At 41.8% G+C, this 21818-nt stretch overlaps 1 protein-coding gene across 5 annotated transcripts in view; it reads left to right on the forward strand.

Annotated features, from left to right (window-relative positions):
• Nucleotides 1-755: 755 nt before the first annotated feature.
• KAT6B (lysine acetyltransferase 6B) overlaps nt 756-21818 on the forward strand; it is a 189235-nt gene continuing 168172 nt past the window's right edge. For 2 of the 5 annotated variants that reach the window (XM_046027126.1, XM_046027129.1), the window contains exons 1-3: nt 1789-1994; nt 12604-12673; nt 15820-16695. In XM_046027126.1, coding sequence (XP_045883082.1) covers nt 16075-16695 — 621 coding nt within the window. In that variant the 5' untranslated portion in view covers nt 1789-1994; nt 12604-12673; nt 15820-16074. Of the gene's footprint in view, nt 886-1788; nt 1995-12603; nt 12674-15250; nt 15330-15819; nt 16696-21818 lie in introns of those variants that run through there. The other 3 variants (XM_046027127.1, XM_046027130.1, XM_046027128.1) reach the window with 3 other exon arrangements.

The following is a 21818-nucleotide window of genomic DNA, read 5'->3' on the forward strand; positions in this document are numbered from 1 at the left end:
GAAAACCGAACTTCACCATCAGCCTTCCTTCGAGCGCTGGCTAGAGGAGAGGGGGGAAGGGCCCCCCAGCGGTCTTTCCCCCACTCCGCCCGCCCCCAGCATCTCTGCCATCCGGCTGCACCGCCCAAGAAAGCACTCAGAACGCAGCTCTGAGCTCTCCAGCTCCTCGCAGGCCGGGAGAAAGCATCTTGAGGGGGGCAGTTTTCCCCCTCCTGCCCGCATCTGACATCCCCACTCCCACCCAAGGATGCTGCCGCCGTGCCCTGTCCGCGGTCGCTGAATGTCACTGCTCCCTCTTCCTCCTCATCAGGGTAGACACAGCTCCCGAGGCATCTCCTACCCCCAAACTGCCGCGATCACCCGAGGGTGTAAGGCCCGGGTGGAGGACGAAGTTTGGGGCCCACAGCGGCGGGAGGGGGGGGCGCGTTGGCGAGGACCGCACCTCTCAGTCCCAGCCCTGGCGGGCACACTCCCCGCCCCAAACGGCCCAGGCTTCCCCATCCTCCCGCGGACACCGGCATCCCCGCCCTCCCCCGAGGGCGGCGAGCGGAGCCCCCCAGGGCGGAGGCAGGTACCCCCGGGGCGGGGACTGGGGCGGGCGGGGTCCAGGCTGCGCCCCCGGCCGGGCCGGGCGGGCTAGCTGGCGGCGCGGGGGGAGCGGGGCTGGGCGGCGCTGCCTCGGGCTCTGTGCGCTGCAGCCCGGAGCCGAGGAGGAGGAGGCGGAGGAGGAGAAGGAGGCGGCGGCGGTGGGTCCCGGGCGGGGGGAGCGCGGCGCTGCGGACCCGGGCGGCTGGCAAAGGACGAGGCGGAGGCTGAGGAAGGCAGCGGGGAGACCCGGGCTGCAGCAACAAAGGGCAGCAAGCGATTGGCCGGGCTGCAGGCGAGGTTAGCCGGGGACCGGGGTGGCTGGAGGCAGCGGCGAACGGTGCACGTGCTTGCAGACACGGGCGAGTGTGGAGCCGGGGGGTGCACGCCCGGCGGGTAGGGGGCTTGCTCCCCTTCAGCATGGGATGGCGAGGAGGCTGCAGCGACATCGTTCTGGCTGCACCCGGCCTGGGGCTTGCAGGGTAGGGGTGTGTTGGGGGGTAAGGATGCGAGCCAGGGGGCGGGCGAGTAGTCGCCCGGGACGGGACGGGAGAGGGTGGAGGAGGGGGCGGGATGGAACGCTCCGGGCGGCGCGCCCGTCCGCGCGCTTCACCGCGGGAGCTGGCGACTGAGAACCTCGAATTTTAACTTCGCGTGCCCGCCCGCGCGCGCCCGCCCGCGCCCACCCCTAAATCCTGCGGCCGCCGCCAGCGATCAGCTCTCACACAAACTTTAGCTGCGGGCTAGGGGATTTGGGGTTGAGTGGGGGAGGGGAGAGGGAAAAGGCCCTCTGATTGGCGTTGTGTGCAACCAATAAGGCCAAGCGCCTTTCCTGCGGGTAGACCCAATCCATTTCTAGAGGTAGAGGGGGCGGGTAGGTGGAAGTAGAGGTGGCGCGGTGTCTGGGAGAGAGAAAAAGAGCTGGACCAATAGGTGCCCAGAAAAGGCGGGCCCCGCAGTCTGTTGATTGGTACTGGCAGTGGACCCACCCCCAGGGTGGTTCCGGAGGGGGGGAATGATGGGTCGAGGGGTGTGTCTATGCGGAGGCGAGATGACCGGCAGGAACCTGCCCCAATGGGCTGCAGAGTGGCTAGCGTGTGGGTGACGGACAGACCCGCAGGCCAACGGGTGGCCATAAGTGTCTGTGGTCTTGTCCAATGGAGCAGCGCCGGGGCGGGGCCGCGGCTCGGGTTTAATGAGACTCCATTGGGCTGTAATCAGTGTCATGTCGGATTCATGTCAACGACAACAACAGGGGGACACAAAATGGCGGCGGCTTAGCTCCTACCCCTGGCGGCGGCGGCAGCGGTGGCGGAGGCGACGGCACCTCCTCCAGGCGGCAGCCGCGTCTTCTTTCTCAGGCAGCGGCAGCGCCCCCGGCAGGCGCGGTGGCGGTGGCGCGCGGCCAGGTCTGTCACCCACCCCGCGCATTCCCAGGGGGAGGAGACTGGGTGGGAGGGGGGCGGAAGGTGGGGGGGATCGGGGGCTTGTGACGCCCCTCCCACAGGCCTCTGCGCGAGGGTCACCGCGGGGCCGCTCGGGGTCAGGCTGCCCCTGAGCGTGACGGTAGGGGGCGGGGGAAAAGGGAGGAGGGACAGGCCCCGCCCCTCAGCGGGGCCTCCAGGGCAAGGGGCGGGGCTCGATGTGGAGGGGGCGGGGCGATACCGGGGTGGGGGCGGGGCTCGGGTGGTTGGAAGGCGGGGGTTTGGAGGGGTTTTCTGAGTGCGAGTGACCTGGTAGGAACGGTGGGGGGCCAGTGAGTGTCAGGAAAGACGGTGAGGGGGTGGGTGCGAGGGGAAACTGGAGGTGTGCAAGCAGGGGCAAAGTGAGGGTAGGGAGAGGTGCAACATTGGAGATGTGGTAGGGGAACCCAGAGGTATGTGAAGGCAAGTGAAATGATGCAGAAAGGTGGGATTGCAGTTATCTGGGGACAGTAAGAATAGGTTTGGGTGTGGTGGATATGGAGTGGTATGGAGAGCAGTGCAGAGTTAGTGGATTGCGGGGAGTATTGGAATGTGAGGAGCAAGTGTAAGTATACAGTTGCGTGGTGGGAAGCAGGTATCTGGATAAATCGGCATTGGAATTATAAAGAATGTATGGGGTCTATGAAGCCTTGAAAAAAACATGGAAGAGTGACATGGATATACTTGAGAGAGTCTTGAACGATGATAAGACAGCAGAGCAGAACTTGCGTAATATCTGTAGCGGGGGATCTTATGGGGATGGGTGATTCAGGGGGCTGAGAAAAGGTGGCAGTTGTGGGAAAAAATATTGGTGGGGCTGGGCAGTGGGTCTCGGTGCATGTGATTTGGTGGACTGCACCAGGACTAGGGATAGGGCAAAGAAAGGTGTTGGTTTGGGAGACCAGGTTGTTGACAGGCTGGATTTCTTGGGTGAAACTTGAGCTGGAATCTTGAAGGTAGGGCAGGGTGTCTGTCTCAGGGGAAGCTCCAGTATTACCTTGGGAAAGGACATTGTCTTTTTGAATTTGTAAATACTTTGGTATGGGTAGAGTGCAGGAAGTTGTGGGAGACTAGGGGCAAAGGAAGAGAAGGGACTAGGTTACAAAAGGTTTCCTGTGCCCCATGAAGTTGTTTAAGCCCTGCAGTTGGGAGAAGGTATTGGGATGTGATAAACAGAGTATTGGACAAAGGTTGTGAGAGAACAGTAATAAAGAATTACAGATGTGGAAAATAAGAAAAGAGAACCAGTGAGCAAAGTATCAAGTATGTTTGGGGTGGAGGTACAAAGAAATAAAAAGTGGAGTATTATAAAGACCCTTCTGTATATGGATGGGGGATGAAAGTAGCAAATGGGGATTAATTACGTTGGGATAGTGTCCGCTGGTGCTCCAAAAAAGTTACATTATTATTATTTTGGGATAATTGCCAGTAAAGTACATTCTTTCTGCTTACTTGTGTACCCTGGATTTTTTGGGATAGCCCTGAAGTAAAACACTCCATTCATTCCATTCTTACCCGTTAATTCTTCACATATGCATTAAAATGAATTGGGGCAATCTTTTTATGTTTTTAAGAGGAATAGGAAAATATTGCACATTTCAGTAAAGGGTAAGATTTTTACCTGAGACCCTTTACTTAGGTTGAAGATTGGGGAGGTGAAATGATGACTTAAAAAGAGAGAGAAGATAGCAGAAGGTGGTAACATTAAAGAAGGAACTTACGGGAATGAATGGTTGAGAGTGATGACGTGGTCAGTGGAAGTTTTACCTACCAGCCATACCCAGGCCTCTGAGCAGAGTGGGTGTTCAGTCATTGCCCTTACACCAAATGTTTATCTTAACGCACTTCTTTTTTTTTTTTTTTAAGATTTTATTTATTTATTTGACAGAGAGATCACAAGTAGGCAGAGAGGCAGGCAGAGAGAGAGAGAGAGGGAAGCAGGCTCCCCACTGAGCAGAGAGCCCCATGCGGGACTCGATCCCAGGACCCTGAGATCATGACCCGAGCCGAAGGCAGCGGCTTAACCCACTGAGCCACCCAGGTGCCCCTATCTTAACGCACTTCTTGTGAAGATAAGATTGAAACTGTCAGGTGTAAGGCATAACATGAATGAATGGTAAAATAGGGTGAGTGTGGAAGGGTAGCTGAGGAATTTAATAAGTAATTTTAATGTACTTCAAAAAACTTCATGAATTTTTACATATTAGTTAACCAATTGGTCTGGCTTTATTCAATGCCAGGATTCCTAACAGGTGACTTTTTCAGTCTCTTAGATCGTTTTCTACAAAATACCTTCAGTTTTCCACATGCATGTACTTGATTTTATTTGTATAGAGTGAACAGAACGGAAATTGTTTCATGAAAGCTGGAGATGAGTGAGCTATAGTGTATAGTGATCAGTCTTTGCTTGCGGAATGGTAATAGTGCATGGATGGAAGAAGTGTGTTGAAGGGATCTTTTTCTTCCCTTAAGATGTTTTAATTTGCATTTCCAAAGCACCTTTAAGCACTTTTTTGTAAGACTTCCAATCTTGAACACTTTTTTTTTTTTTTTTTTTTTTTTAAATTATCCATTCTGCTGTTGTTGGATATTTGAGTTGTTCCCAGTTTGGGGAAATTGTGAACAGAGCTGCTATGAGTGTTCCTGTCCCTGTCCTCTGATTACACACGTACATACGTTTCTCTAAGATGTACATCTTGGAATGGAATTGCTAGTTCATGGGCACGTGACTATTTATCTTAACTTATGCCTGTTTCGCAGTGTAATTATTAATACAACATTAATGCTCAAAAGTGTTTGGATGATGAGTTGTATGGTTGCTCTAGCCATGAGGTATACTTGTCTTCAACTTGACTAGGTACTGACTCTTCAAGCTGGTTTCCAAAGTGTTGTACCAGACCACACTCCCTCTGTGATATATGAGAATTCCCATTGATTCTTGTCCTCTTCACATCTCAGATTTGCCAGCTTTTCAAATTAGCCAATATGGTAAACTTTGCATTTAACTGGTTAGTAATCAGGTTGAATAGCTTTCCATATATTAATTGACTGTTTGGATTTCCTCATTTGTGAAATTCCTGTTCAAGTCTGCCCCTTACTTATTTTTTAAATTGGGCCTTGTGTCTTTTGTTGGTATTTCGAAGTTCTTTATTTATTTTGTCATGTGTGTATATTGCAAATGCCTACTCCATCCTGTGGCTTGCCTTTTCACTTACTTTATGGTGTCTTTTAATGAACAGAAGTTCTTAATTTTAATGGAGTCAAATTTATTGGTCTTTTCTTTATGGCTAGGGCTTCTTGTATCTTGTTTTAAGACTCTTTTCCTACCCTCAGGTCAAGAATATATTCTCTTATGCGGTATTATCTTCTAAAAGCTTTACTGACCTTAAAAGATGTATGATTATGAGTAAAATACACTGATCTTGACCCTATCCTTGCCATTACAAATCTGTTTTTGCCTTTGTTCACTTCTGTGCGCTGTCTTGAATTTTTACTTGTCCACAACAATAACTAAGGGCCAGGTGCTGACTTTCCCTGTCTCTTAGGAGAAAATGGTCATATAGACAGAAGTTCAGCCAGATTAGATTTTACAGGTCTCCAGCTGACTGTATTGCCCTTTTTCCTTTTATGAGCTAGTATTTTATTGTGTTCCTGCTATGTGTCTGCCACCATCCTTGGGTCTCTCATATTTGTTATCTCAGTTATTCCTCTTAACAGTTCTGCCAAACAGGGGTGTATAATCTTTTTCACAGAGGACAAAAGAGAGACTTAGATTGATTAACATGTCCAGTATCCCACAGCTTAGATAGCTGGCAGAGTGGGGACTTGATCCCTGAACTCTCTAGATAATGTCCCATCATGGCACATCTCCTTGTTGAATAAGATTTCAGACCTCTATTTGATAATATCCCAAACCAATGAGAGTAACTCTCTTACTTAAAATGTAACATGTCTTCATGAAAGCACACAGAGGGGTGCCCAGGTGGCTCCGTTGGTTAAGTGTCTTCCTTCTGCTCAGATCTCAGGGTCCTGGGATCAAGCCCCAGAGTCACTTAGACTCCCTGGGGAGTCTGCTTCTCCCTCGACTCCCCCCACCCTGGCCCCGCCCACTGCCCCACCCACGGCTTGTGCTCTGTCTCACATAGAAATCTTTATTTTTATTTTTTAACTTTTTTTCAAGATTTTATTTATCTATTTGACAGAGAGATTACAAGTAGGCAGAGAGGCAGGAAGAGAGAGAGAGTGGAGGAAGCAGGCTCTCTGCTGTCAGCCCGATGTGTGACTGGATTCCAGGACCCTGAGATCATGACCTGAGCATGACCTGAGCGGAAGGCAGAGGCTTAACCCACTGAGCCACCCAGGCACCTTCACATAGAATCTTTAAAAAAAAAAAAAAAAAAAAAAAGCCACATGTACTTTGAAACTCAATAAAATTATTGACCTCTCTGTATATTAAAGTAAGTGGAGTAGTTAGTGGGCCTTAAGGGGTCTTGATATAGGTGAAAGAGGTCCTGTAAACCCTTGCGATTGTATGCAAATGACTGTATGTACATGTGTTCATTTTTAAAAAATAGATCTATAGGATTTTTTTTTTTTAAGATTTTATTTATTTATTTGACAGGCAGGCAGAGGGAGAGGGAAAAACAGGCTCTCCGCGGAGCAGGGAGCCCAACGCAGGGCTCCATCCCAGGACCCTGGGATCATAACATGACCTGAAGGCAGCAGCTTAACCGACTGAGCCGCGTAGATGCCCCTAGATCTGTAGTTTTCTTGAGGTTCTCAAAGGGGAACCCTAATTGGTTTTCAGGCTCTACAGGCTATCCTTTTTGAAGACATTTGTAATAAAGCTAATGCAGAATTCTTATGATCTGTATTTTTAAAATAATCTTTTAAAAATTCGGGTGTCAGATTTTTTTCCTCAATACATTGTTCTCAGTCTTTATCATTAAAACCTGGTTAAAGCTAATTTATAATTAGGAAGAAATCTAGGGTTGAATAGGAATTTTTGAATGCCAAAAAAAGACATTCTAAATTTAGTTGATTGTTTCTTAAGTGAGAGTGCTTAGTTATAATATCATCATTATTAATCAGTGTACCCTGGCTCCAAAGGCCTGATGACTTCAAATGACTTTTCATCTTGACTCCAAAATCCTCTGTTTTACAAGGGATCAAATTTCCTGTGAGGTTCCTAACAGTGTGATTAAAGTTTAGAGACTGAAAGTATTGAGCACGTAAATGTAGGGATGACTTCGCAAACCTAATTCTTGGGCTTCAGCAGGAGACTTGGGGCATGTCTCTACTAATTTGTGATGATGATGTTGAAACTAATCTTTGCTAAGGATTATGGAAGCCATAATAGTTTATTGATGGTTCAGTTATTGTTTGTTGAAGCAGATTTACACAATTATAGTTTAATGACATAACAAGGATATTGTCAACTAGGAAGCATGACATGAAAAATTAAACTTCCAATTAATATAATATGTATTAGTTGAAATGATAATTTTCATGGTGATTTAGCCTCTTAGAAATCCTTGGAAAACATTATTAGCTTGTGAATTGAAAACTCTCGATGTTAATGAGTAGTGAGAAAGAATTTAGTAGTATTCCCCAAAAATGGGGAGTTAAATATTCAATTCAATTAACATTTATTGAGTGCCTACTCTGGGCTTGCTGCTGAATTAGGCTCATAAATAAGTTGAACAAGATTGATATTGGGAAAGATGAAGTCCTGGTTCCTTTTGTTTGTTCAGTCATCCTTCCCTCCAACTTACACTGGATGGATACTATTGCCAGAGAGATTCAAACATTGAACAAATTTGTGCACGTGTGTGGGTGCACTTCACTGTGCTGTATTGTGTCTACTTCTGCGTTGGCTTCCTGTTCATCTGTCACGTTCACACGCCTCAGCCTGGTTTTCGTTACATCCAACTTTATTTCTTTCTTCTCTTCAACACTTGCATATAGACTTGGTGTCCTTTTTTTTTTTAGGCAGTTCATTCTTAGCTCCTGTGCCCTCTGCTAGATTCCCTTCGTTTGTTCCCTGATGTGGCCATCTAGCAGATAGGCACGGCACCCCTCTTATGTTCCCGTAGTGGTTCTGGGAAATCTAGGGGCATACAAAGGTGAAATCAGACCTGAATCCTGCTCTTAAGAATTTCACGGTTCTAGTAAGGGAGATGAGGTCAGTACACAAATAAGCATAATACAAAATGGGAAATGAATGCTAAAATACTAAGATAGCTAAAAGCTTCCTGTTAGACAAAGAGATGTAGGGCTTTCTGTGAGATGGTGTCAGTTTTTACTGGACCACGAAGGATTTAAATTTTCATTTCATTTGGATTACGAAACTGGGCGGTTGTCCAATTTCAAGGTCCGGTTTATGTCCCACCCATCCAAGGGGTGTTCTGCCCACTCGGCAAGGGAAAGTCACAGTGGTTTCCAGACTTTTTCCCTGCTGTAGTCGGAGGAACCCTTTCTGTGAAGTTACTCTTCAGAAGCCTAGTATGGATGGGACAATTAAAATGGAGCTCCTTTGCTGGGTGCAAGGACTTAATGTGAACTTCGTGTTGAACGTAGCGCAGGTGATAACTTGAGGCACTTTCTCTTTTTTTTTTTTTTAAAGATTTTATTTATTTATTTGACAGAGAGAGTTCACAAGTAGATAAAGAGGCAGGTAGAGAGAGGGAGAGAGGAGGAAGCAGGTTCCCTGCTGAGCAGAGAGCCTGATGCGGGACTCGATCCTAGGACCCTGAGATCATGACCTGAGCCGAAGGCAGCGGCTTAACCCACTGAGCCACCCAGGTGCCCGAGGCACTTTCTTACAAGATGTCCAAGGAGTCTTATTTGAAAGCCATGGAGACAGGAAAGACTTTAGGTTTTAGCATTGGAAAAAAATTATTCAGACTTAGTGGTCTGAAGCCTTGACCGAGTCATGTCTCAGTTTTCCTTTTGCAAGATCAGGCAACAGTGCTACCTTACAGAGTTGTTTTAAGGGTTACTGATATCTATGTGTGTGTACTGATGGTGTAGTGTGTAGTGATATGTGAAGTTCCTGGCCCACAGTAGGTGTCAGAAAATGGTTGGTATTATAGTTAGTGCTCTTTTTTTTTAAATGACTTACTGAGGTGAAATTTGCATAACATAAATTTAACCATTTAAAGTGAACAATTCAGTTACATTTAGCAAATCCTGGTGTTGTGTGACCACCACCTCTGTCTAGTTCCAAAATATTTTCATCAATCTAAGATAAAATCCCTTACCCATTAGGCAGTTTCTCTTCATCCCTCCACTCCCCAGGCCCCACCAATCTATCTGTTCTGGATGTTTCATATAAATGGAATTATACCATATGTGACTTTTTGTGTCTGGCTTCTTTTGCAACATATTTTTAAGGTTCATCCATACTGTAGCATATATCAGCATTTTTCATTTTATGACTGAATAATATTCCACTGCATGGATATACCATCTTTTGTTAATCCATTCAACTGTTTTTTTATTTTTTATTTTATTATTATTATTATTTTTTAAGATTTTATTTATTTATTTGACAGAGATCACAAGTAGGCAGAGAGGTAGGCAGAGAGAGTGAGAAGGAAGCAGGCTCCCTGCCAAGCAGAGAGCCCGATGCGGGACTCGATCCCAGGACCCCGAGATCATGACCTGAGCCGAACGCAGCGGCTTAAACCACTGAGCCACCCAGGCGCCCCCATTCAACTGTTTTTTTTTTTTTTAAATTTTTCCTTTAAAATTTTTTTATTTTATTTAAATTCAGTTAATTAACATATGGTATATGACTAGTTTCAGAGGTGGAGTTAGTTCAGTGATTCAGTTGTGTATAACACCCAGTGTTCATTCCATTGCATGCCCTTCTTAATACCCATCACCCAGTTTCCATTCAGCTGTCGATGGACATTTTGGTCTGTGTCCACTTTCTGACTATATGAACAGGTGTGTATGTATACTTACTTGAGTACCTGTTTTCAGTTCATCAGGGTAACATGTTGAATTGTAGGGTCTTTTTTTTTTTTTTTAAGATTTTATGTATTTATTTGACAGATCACAAGTAGACAGAGAGGCAGGCGGGGGGAGGGGGCGGGGAAGCGGGCTCTCTGCTCAGGCTCGATCCCAGAACCCCGGGATCATGACCTGAGCTGAAGACAGAGGCTTTAACCCACTGAGCCACCCAGGTGTCCCCTTGAATTGTAGGGTCTTATGGCAATTTCCTTTTTAGCTTTTTGAAGAACTACCAAACAGTGCTTTGTTTCTGAATTGCTTCTTATGCCTCTAGCACCTACCATAAGGCTGCATACGGGGAATGTCTTGCTAAATGTTGTTGGTTGTTCTTTGATTAGTATTTGTATCCTCTCCTTCCAGTTCATATATTCGGGGCCTCGAGCATTAATTTTTGGGGAAATAGATATATCCAGGATTTGAATTAACAAATGGGATGATGTTTGATGTCAGACAGCAGATATTTGTTAACTTTGGACACTGTTTTGAGCAAGTGTACAGATAGCCTGTGCTGAGTGGTTAGACAAGGAAAAAAGTTAAGGTCTCTTCCCTTAAGCAGTGTATGTTCTGTTTCAGAAGATACTGTTAAGATGTGTGGATCCTCACTCAGTTACATAATAGGCTGTGAAAAAATCCAGGAGCATATAAAAGTGGGAAAGCTAAAAATAACTGTTAGCAAGTAAAACCCAGGATGACAAAAGAGTAAACTCTATTGTTTAATCTTTATTTTTTTTAACCACTGTTTTTGGCTCATCTGTGATACTGACTCAAGTGTTACGACATTGATTTTGAAACAACACACAGCTTTAGTGAAAGCATCGAGGAGGTTTCACATAATATTTATGATCCGGGGTATTTTGACTCCTCTTATGCTGACATGAATATTTCTGAATAGTGTTGATATTTATATAATACTAATGAAGCCAAAAGCGCGTGTTGGACTAAGCATTTCTCTAGATCTGTTTCAAATAGTTTGTAATGAATGATGTAAATACATCCATACAACCATGTAATTTACTGATATTATTTTGTAGTTAAAAATAAAGTGATTCAAAACCTTAGAAAATAGAATAATTTAATTTGATGTTGCATGAGTCCCCAGAATTAATTTGGAATGATTCATTCCCTTTTTGATAGCCTTTTAGTCCAACTTTCATTTTACTGAAAAAAATGAAAAGAGGATGTGATTTTTAGGGTTGTACTTTTGATAGAATGTCCTGTCTGCATGTGAAACAAATCCTAGTGCTCTGAAAAAGAGAGGTGGTGTGGATAATTCCAAATCAGGGGGAAAAAAGCCTTTCTTTTTGGCTTTTGAATGAATTATGCATCTTTTCCTGTAGACTTGTCTTTCTAGTTAGATACAGCTTAGACTAAAATTAAATTGGTTTTTCAATCTATTCTCTTACTGTATACCAATTTACAGTGGGGCACTGGGATGTCAGTAACAAACCTGCCTAAGATTAAAAAAATTTGCAGTGGATAATACACAAAGTGGATAATATACATGTGTTTAGTTGAGAATTGGCTACAGATAAGCAACTACTGATTTTGTTCCTCTCCTAGCTGTGTGTGTGTGTATATGTGTGTGTATGCTTTAACACTGATTCTGGTTGTAGCATAGAGCTGCTGAGTTACATCTGCTTCTGCCTAATTAACTCTGTTGGTTGGTGTCAGATGAGAGCTAATTTTGAGATTAAATTGAGGAGTGGGGTGTGTGTGTCTGTGGCGCTGGGGGAGGGGAGAAAGAGGATGTAAGGTTGCTTGGTTGTTTTGTATAAGATCCAATGTAATTATTCACATTGTTGTTTTAAATTTATTTTTTGCCTTTGAAGTGAAAATGATCACTATTGTCTGAAGTGTGACGTGTGCCAGTATATACTTATTCTTGTGGAAACTGGTACAGTCTTCTCTTAGGTGCCGTATCTTGATTGTCCAGTCAGTACATAGATGAAAGGTGACCTTTGGGACAAATCATGAACGTTTCCTGGAAAATTAATAACTGAGTTTCAAACGACATTTGACTTTTTTGTTTTCAGACAAAATGTTATACCTGCCTGCCTTTTTGAGCAATACCAAGATTTTTTTCCCCCTGTGGTGAGATTCTTTCTTAGACTTTGTCACAGCCTGGTTTTATTTTATTTTATTTTATTTTGGAGTAGGCTCCACACCCAACGTGGGATTTAAACTCAAAATCCTGAGATCAGAACCAGAGCTGAGATTGAGTTGGATACTTAACCGATTGAGCCACCCACGTGCTCCTATCACAACCTGATTTTTAAAATTTGGAAAACACATATGGTCTTAAGAGCAAAATTTTTTTCCTAAGCATGGCTGTGGGGTTTCATTTCCTGTCCTGAATTCCATTTTCTTAAATACCCTTAAGTGGCAGGAAAGAGTTAATATAGCACCAAAAGTAAAGTGCTGATAAACTCATTGCAGTTGTTTGTATTGGATAGTTGTGAAGATCCATAGATGGTTCCTGAATTGGAAGGATGTCTTTTTATGCCCAGATTAACATTTACTTTTTTTCCTTTGGCAGATTTGCTTGAAGATCTGGACAATCTTCTTTTTTGTCATGGACTGTTAATACATTTGGAGTTCCAATTCTGGTATTTTCCCTTATTTTATTATATTTTTAAGATACAAAATGTCAGTTTTACTGAAATGTGTTGTTAATGGATGTGAATGATTCTGTTATGTGTAAAGATAGTGGTAATACCTTGTCAAGAAGGTATATTTTGAGTTTTTACTAGTTTTTGTTTTAAGGTATGTTCGTTTACTTGTGTAATCAAAATGCCTGAGAGCACCTTTGCGATATTGGATACTTTTCTGTGACCTCTCCTGCTGCTTCCTGCAGTTGTATTTTGTGCAATCAAATTAAATGAGTGGATTCATCCTGAGTAAACGATGAAAGGTGAAATAATTACATGAACATAGTGAAATGTCTTCTGATGAAAATTTGCCCCAAACCATTTCACTTTGGAAAGATATGTCCTGTTCTAAACTTAACACACAGTGATTCCCATGTTCTATCTTGAAAGTAGTTGCACTGTGAAAGCCAGTGATTTTATTCCTAAACACACCATATTCCAAGTCTAACATTTTTTTTCAGTGGTTTATATAATGACAGAGGGGAGCACTTACTAGATTTGCAGATGACATGGATGACAGAATCAAGATTCAAAACGATCTAACAGGTTGGAAGATAGACCCAAACCAACAAAATGAACTTGAACCATAATAAATTTTAAATCCCAGCATTTATATTTATACAAGGAAGGGAATGGAAAGACTCAGCTTGACAGCATTTTTGAAAGAAGAGCTGGGATTTTTAGTTGGACTGTATGCTTAGCATGAGTCAGTTGTGTGGCAAGGCTGTTCAGAAAGTTCACATAACCTTAGATTACATTTATGCCTGGATAATTCCTGGACTGCAAGATTTTAAGATGGGCATGAGCCAAACTAGTGAGCAACGAAAAGAAGGAAGTGCTTGGCAACCACGTGATGTGCAAGTGTTAAGGAACTGGAGTAAGAGTGGTCTAAAGTGGGGCGGGAGGGAGGTGGAGTTCAGTTTTAGTGGTTTTCAAAAGATTCTTATTTTCAAATATTTGAAGGCCTGTTACATTAAATAAATAGTAAGAATTTCTTAGGATTGTTTTAGGGAAACCAAGACTAGAGGGTAGAAGTTCTAGGAAGACAGATTTTGGGTCTTGTGAGCAAGGAATATATTATTACAGTTAGAGCTATCCAGTAGCGGAGTGAACTGTCTCAAAAAGTAATAAATTCTCTGTCACCGGAAGTATTTTAAGAATTGATGGCCCATCTGTTGGGGTTATTGAACGAGGAATCTTTTACTAGATAACTAGAGATTAGATGGGATGACCTCTTCAGTCCCTTTAGCCCCAAGTTTCTGAATCCAAGGGGGAAAAAAATGAAGTGAACATACAGTTTACCGACTGCAAAGAGAGGACAATCCTTTTTAAGCTGCCTCTTTCAGGATGACTGAGCAAGTGTAGTTCAGTGGCCCAGTTTTTCAGCAACAGAGCAAATGTTACATTTTTCATTGTATCTGGCTAGTTTTGAGGAAAGGTGTTATTTTTCCCTTGTAGGTAGGTTAAATAAATAACCAGAGATACATTTAAATTCTTAATGAGGCATTTTTCAAACTGTACAGGCAGTTGCATTAATGGGGAGTGATGATAGCTACTGTATGTTGAATATTAGATAGCATATTCACTTAATTCTCTTAGCACTCCAGTGAGGGATTTACTATTATTGCCCTACAGGTAAGGTGACTGAAATGTGTCATTTATCCAGTGTTTCTTCGATAGGTGTTGGTAGAGCTGGTGTTCATACCATTAGTCTGATTTCAGAAGAAGTTGTGGCTCAGGTGAAGATAGCACGGGACTTGGATTTTAGAATAATGGCATTTGAGCCTTAAGTTTAGGCTATAGACTATGGACTATTACCATGAGTGAGTTCCATCTTCCCCTGAACCTCAGTTTGCTCATAGAGTTGTCTTGCAGATTAAATGACAAATTACATGTGAGCATACTCTGTAAACTTGAAACTATAAAAGGAGTTCAGATGTGAATATTACCAGTGGAAGGCAAGATTAGAGTCCAGATCTGACCTAGCTCCCAGGCCAGGGCACTTTGTCCTGGTGTTCTTCGCAGGTTCAATACAGATTGGAGATGTAGGGTGGTTTTGGTGCACACCAGAGGCTTTCGGGGAACAACTGTTTACCTGGAATCAGATTTGTATGAACCGTCCTTGTATTGGGCAGGTATTAAGATACCTAGAATAGTATGTTATTTAAAAGGTGAAGGGTCATGTTACCATAATAGTTTGAGTTTTCCAGCCTGTGGATTAGAGAGTGTCACAGACCCTTTGCAAAGGGATGGGAAGATATGATTCTGTAAGAAGTAGCTAGATGGGAAATTTTCTTACATGTGAAACTTGGGAAATACAATATCTAGCTGAAGCAGAAGAATGAGGATTATTGCCTTTTTTCCCTCCCAAGTTTAAGATTTCTTGAACAAAGGTTAATGGACAGTTGACCCTTGAACAACATGGGTTTGAACTGTGTAGATCCACTTACACTTCGATTTTTCTTTTTTTGGACAAATAGAGTACTGTAAATGTATTTTCTTGTCCTTGTGATTTTCTTATATTTTCTTTTCTCAGGGTTACATTATTGTAAAAATACAGTGTATAATACATATAATACACAAAACGTGTTTAATCAGCTGCTTAATATTGTTGGTAAGTTTTCCAGTTAACAGTAGGCTATTAGTGGTTAAGTTTTGGGGGAGTCACAAGTTATATATAGATTTTTTTGATAATCCCCTGCATTGTTCAAGGGTCATTGTAGTTTCATCAGAGTTTTTGTGTTATAGACTTACTCTATGAGGTTGGTTTTATGTTTATGATAGACATATATCTTGAACCACTCATGTAATTTTATTAATTTCAATAAAGATTAATCCATTAAATAAGTAACTTAGGTGTGATCTTTTAAATGCCCCATAAATGACTTCATATAAATAACAAGTGAAAATCCTAAAAAAATTTCCTTCTCAGACTATGACCCAATTTCTGGTTAGGAAATATAGTCACTGTGGCTTTGTTACATAATTACCTGCCTGTCATTACTTCTGTGGTCCTTTTGCATCTTAAAAGTAATACTAAAGAGTCTTTTTCATTTTTAGAAGTTCCATTATTAAGAGGCTATTCCCCCTTTTTATCCTTTAAGGTCTTGATTTCCTTGTTAAAGATGTTCTTCGGGAGAATGCAGTCTTTCCTGTTGGTAAAATAAGACAACTATCAACATTGCCTGTGTGTCCTGTTTTTAATCTCTTAAGGATGGATGTTTGTGAGGTTTTGCTTAATAAGGTCTGGAATATTCTGCCCGTTTGTTGAGTTGTAAATGACTTTCAAATGTTCAAGTCCTGTTAAATACAAGAACCTCTATGGGTAACTTTGGTATTGAAGAAGTCATTTGTCAACCATGGTAAAACTTGCAAACCCACTTTATACAGAGTGGATTCTTGAAGCTATACAAAAAATAAAAAAGCAAAAGCAAAGGCCCTCTGAAGAGAGAATCTGCCATGCAGTCAGCACTTCCCATGGGTTGGATAAGAAGACAGTCTCTGAGCAGCTGGAACTCAGTGTTCAGGATGGCTCAGTTCTTAAAGTCACCAACAAAGGCCTTGCCTCCTATAAGGACCCAGACAACCCTGGGCGCTTTTCATCAGTTAAACCAGGCACTTTTCCTAAGTCAACCAAGGGGTCTAGGGGATCATGTAATGATCTCCGCAATGTGGATTGGAATAAACTTTTAAGGAGAGCAATTGAAGGGCTTGAGGAACCAAATGGCTCCTCACTGAAGAACATCGAGAAGTATCTCAGAAGTCAAAGTGATCTCACAGGCACCACCAACAACCCAGCGTTTCAGCAGCGGCTGCGACTAGGGGCTAAACGCGCAGTGAACAATGGGAGATTACTGAAAGATGGACCGCAGTACAGGGTCAATTACGGAAGCTTAGATGGCAAAGGGGCTCCCAAATATCCCAGTGCTTTCCCATCCTCGCTACCACCTGTCAGTCTTCTACCCCATGAGAAAGACCAGGTAAGTGAAGAGAAGGTTAATACATTCTAAATATTGCCTATCTGACGTGCACAGTTTCAGTTAAATTTTGTATGGACAAAAGTTTGAAGTGAAGTTGAATAAAGTTAACTGTTTACCTTAAAAGCAGGCTTCCATATTTTAAAATGTATCGATTGTTTATGATATAAATGGTTCTATACTGTTTTACTGTGTATTGAGGGCTTCCTCACTGGTCGATTAAGAGTTTAATGTGATGATGTGATTTGTTTTTTAAACTAATTGGTGAGTACTTGAAGGGACCTGGATAGATAAATTAAATCCTCCTTCATCAAGGCAGGACCATATATATTTAAAAGAATCTAAGAAAGGCTATCATGTATTTTTTGCTCTTAAAATTTAAAATTATTTATAGTTTATTTTTTCCACTTTATTGAGGTATAATTAATAAAATTTTTAATTACTATTTTCAGAGAAGATGTTTGTAGACTAGTTGTTAATACTCATAACCTGGGCATCCCTGGAATTGTTTTAATATGTGACCCAAATCCTGCCTATTTAAAGTCATTTATTGTTGTCTACTTCTCAGTGGGAGAAAGTGAATGTTCATTTTGCCTCATACTGTATCTTTCTTATACTCTTTTGTTTCTCTGGATCTTACGTTATTTCTGTAATACATAAATATATAGATACATACACACACACACACACACACACGTGACAGATTTCTCTTTAAGTGACCGCAACAATTTTAAGTATTGGAGTAAGATTTTTGTTTCATTTCAAAGCTACTGAAGTTACCTCCCAAACTAAAACCAAAGTAGAGCAACAGCAAACTGTTTACATTCAGGCCTTCACTGTTGTTAGAAAGAGTGGTGGTATGTGTTGACTACATTTCTAGAAGTGATGGAGACACAAGTGTTAAGAAAAGTTGTGCAGCCAATGGCTTGTTTTTCCTCTTCCGGATACTGTCAGCACTTGAGATGGCCTCTGCTTCCCTCAATTGTTTAAGCTGATGGAATCCTAGCTCCAGAAACTGGGTAGGACCAGGTGATTTGCCTTCCACAGATTAATCGAAACCCTAGCATTTCTTTCTTTCTTTTTTTTTTTTTTTAAAGATTTTATTTATTTGACAGACAGAGATCACAAGTAGGCAGAGAGGCAGGCAGAGAGAGAAAGGGAAGCAGGCTTCCTGCCGAGCAGAGAGCCCAATGCAGGGCTCAATCCCATGACCCTGGGATCATGACCTGAGCTGAAGGCAGGGGCTTTAACCCACTGAGCCACCCAGGCACCCCCCAGCATTTCTTTCTTTTTTTTTTTTTTTAAGATTTTATTTATTTATTTGACAGAGAGAGAGAGAGATCACGAGTAAGCAGAGAGGCAGGCAGAGAGAGAGGAGGAAGCAGGCTCCCCGCTGAGCAGAGAGCCTGATGCGGGGCTCGATCCCAGGACCCTGAGATCATGACCTGAGCCGAAGGCAGAGGCTTAACCCACTGAGCCGCCAAGGCGCCCCCCCCCCCCAGCATTTATTTCTTAATCGTATTTTAATTTTATTAGTTTTCCTCAGATTCGTTTATCTTTTGGTGGCCTCTGTGTTTTGTAACCAACCCTCAATTCTTTGTGAGAAGATGGGCATAAAGAAAGAAGTAAACCTGCAGAGAAAGATTTTTTTAATAACATTTGTTTCAAAAAAATACATTGAGTGACTCAACTCCTAATTGCTGTGTCTGACAGAGCCACATTAAGCACTTCTGTTTCTCATTAAATATTTTTATAAACACTTACACACCATGGGCAAATTCCTTAAGGGAATGTAGAGCCACTTCTTGGTGGATTTGGGTATCTTTGTTTTTAAAACTTGTACATTACCCTGAGGTATATTAAGGTTTGATAATTATCAGGTACATGGACTAATTCCGGCAGCTTTAGGCACCTTAATTGTATGTTTCAATAACTTTGTGATCTAGGGGATATCTTTACTTGTGATAGAAATCACTATAAATTTTCCACAGTCCCTTTCCTATTCTTCTCTTTAACCTTGCCCATCATTTCTTGCTAACCTTACCTTTTTTTTTCATGCAGCATCTGTATGGAAGTATTTTTAGTCTAAAGGAAAATTCATGTCTGAAAGTATCTAGGATTGAGAACAGAGTAATTTATTGCTTAGCCTGCAATTGTTACTGCTCTGTGATGCTGATCTTTTTATATTGTCCAGTTAGCATCATCCTCGAACAAGGAAACCAGAGAAAATGTGTCCTAAAATTTTTACTTAATGGAATTTGGAGATCAATTGTGTAGCGATTTAATCATAATCTAATTCTTAGAAAAGAACAAATAAAGCTTAATAAAAATCATACCAAATCAATTTGATCATAAGCAGTTGTATTGTTTGTATTCTATATTGCAATAGTATTTTTCCTTGAAAATGTAATATTGGCTTTTGAGATTACAAGTGGTAAATTGTTTACAACCATGTAGATTTCTAAGTAAATGTAATAGAGATTCTTAACCTGGGCCTATGAATGAGCTTGAGCTAGATAGGTCACACATCCCCAGAAATAGATATAAAGTCATCTGTATCCACATGTTTTTCTAAGGTTAGGGTCTCTTGTGGTTTTTTTGTTTGTATGTCTTGTTTTTGTCTTATCAGATTCTCAGAGGGATCCAAAATGTCAAACAGCCAATGTGAATATTTTAGTACTGTAGAAAATATTTGTTGTTTCTTACACTAAAAGCATAATGTGCTAGTTGTTGGCTTTTGATTATTGTTACTTTATAGGTGCTGAACGTGGATCTGAATGTAGACTGATTGCACTATGGATTTGTGTATATAGAGGACTTTCTCTACTATATTCAAAGGGCAGATTATCGTTGTTCTTGATGTGCTACAAGTCTGTAGTGTTGTATTGTGAGAGGACATTTATGGTCCAACTGTTTGTACAGAGATGGAGTCTTCTCACAATTTAGCCAACTGAGGTCTCAGAGAAGCTGTTATTCTAGTAACTTTTGCTGAGTAGCTTCATTTAATTGTGAAAATGAAAACCAAAATGGTAAAAATAATAACTGACATTTCTTAATACTTAAATGCTGGCAGTATTACAAGTGCTTTGCATTTATTATCTCCTTGACTTACACAGTAACTGTGAGGGCCATAGGATTATTTTCCTTATTTTGTACATGAAAAACTGAGGCTCAAAGCCTAAGTAATTTGCTCAAGATCACTGGTGGAACTGTTCAGTGGTGAAGCCAAAATGCTGAGGAGACAGTGTGACTCCAGACATCCTTTACCGCTGGGCTGTATACTGGTCAACAGTTGTGGCTTTTCATTAACAGTAAAAGTATCTCTTCATTTCCTTAGGTGCTCAAAAGCAGCTTTCCCTCAACAAATAGATTTCTGGCATTTTAAATCTGGTAGTTGCGGTGAGCTTCTTAAAGTTTTTGAAGCAGGTACTATTTATAGTATTAGCAATATGGGAAAGCAGTAAGGAAAGTAGTAAATCTGTGTCTAATTAGATTTAACATCATCATTCCTATGCATGGCTGCTAGAAGGAATACAATGCACGTTAAAATAGAAGGGCTCCTTCTTTTCTGAAATGTAATTGCACATCTTCTGATAGTCTAGAATTCAAATTGGATATTACCACACTGGCTCCTTAGCATAACTTCTTTGTAGTTATTTAAGAAAGCTCTCTTTGGTGAGGTGATATGGAAATGAATTAAGCCACCGAAGATAAAACTTTATCTTTGACTTGGTGAGGGAACTCCTAAAGGATAATATTAGTGTTTCTCATTAAAAGTGGTAAAGCTTAATTAGGTCAGATTATGAGGACTTTGGAAAGTCAAATATTCTAAGAGAGACTTGAGTTATCACCACACACTTTGTAGCATTAAGATTCCATTTGAATATTTGGGCTTTCGCATTTTTACAAAATCCGTTTAGTTCAATTTTAAACAGATTCCTTGGTTTTTCACTGTATTGGCGATATTTGGCTATAGTATTAAGTATCAAATATTATTGTTTCCAGTACAGTACATAACATGGGAACTCTCATATTAGGCTGCTATAGTTGGAAGGGGAGATGCTTCTAATATCAGGTAGGGCTTTTGACGTTTTTTTCTTGAAGCAGTGAAATAACTATGAGAATCTTGCAGAAGCCTTCGGACAGAATTATAAAAACAGTGGTACTCTCTATAAGGAAAAAGTAAAGATGAGTTTAAAAAGGAACACGGATGATCCGAAATGGGGCTGAGAGACAAAACGGTGTTAAAAATCACTTGTGATCCTGGAGCGTTCAGTTGTTTATTCTGTTTGTCCCCACTCCCTTTTAGGGAGATATTTTATTAGGGCTTTTGGCAGTGTTACTAGTATGAAATATTTCCGTAAACATAAGATTAGTGTACATCCTACATTACTTTCTTGCGCTGTGTAAATGCCATAAATAAAAGAACTTTATTTTTAGATCCCTTTCTTCGGTTTTCTCCACTTTGTCCTCGCCTCCCCAGTCCCATTATCCCTGCCCTAGAGAGAGACCCTTCTTGTCTTTCTCTGGGACTTTTCCAATTGCCTGTACTTTGTGAAGGACCATTCACTAGTCTATATTGTTCTTTGATGTGGCAGGCTTCCAGAAGTCCCTCGGCCCTAGGGGAATTGTTCATAGTCTCAGACTCTGGATCTTTTTGGCAGAAATGTGTGTATTTTTTATCTGCTAATTATAGAGTCCAAGTGTCCTCCTCTCTGTTGACCTTCTTAGTTTTCCTTTGAATCAGTGTCCTTTGTATTGCAGATGTCACGTTTCTCAAAGCCTGCTTAGCTATGTGTATCCAGCTGAAAGTGGGATAGAGCCCTAAACAGTATAAAATACACTCTTCGCGTAACCCGCAGTTTGGAATTGGTGTGGATGAAAGTCAGGTATAGAATGATTAACGTCGGATAGAAACCTGTTACAGTGTGGCAGACTAGATGGATCAAACACCTGCTGTTTCAGAGTCCGGGAAGGAAAAAATACTGTAGTTTATGTTGTTTCTGTAATGAAGCTTCGGTAGTTCTTCCACATAGCAGACTATCCGAGGAGAACTTTTGTGAGCAGATAATACCAGTTGTTGAGGCATTACTGAGAGAGCACTTGGATTGTCTCAGACTAGTTAG

This window comes from Meles meles, chromosome 13, assembly GCF_922984935.1.
Source record: "Meles meles chromosome 13, mMelMel3.1 paternal haplotype, whole genome shotgun sequence".
NCBI lineage: Eukaryota > Metazoa > Chordata > Mammalia > Carnivora > Mustelidae > Meles > Meles meles.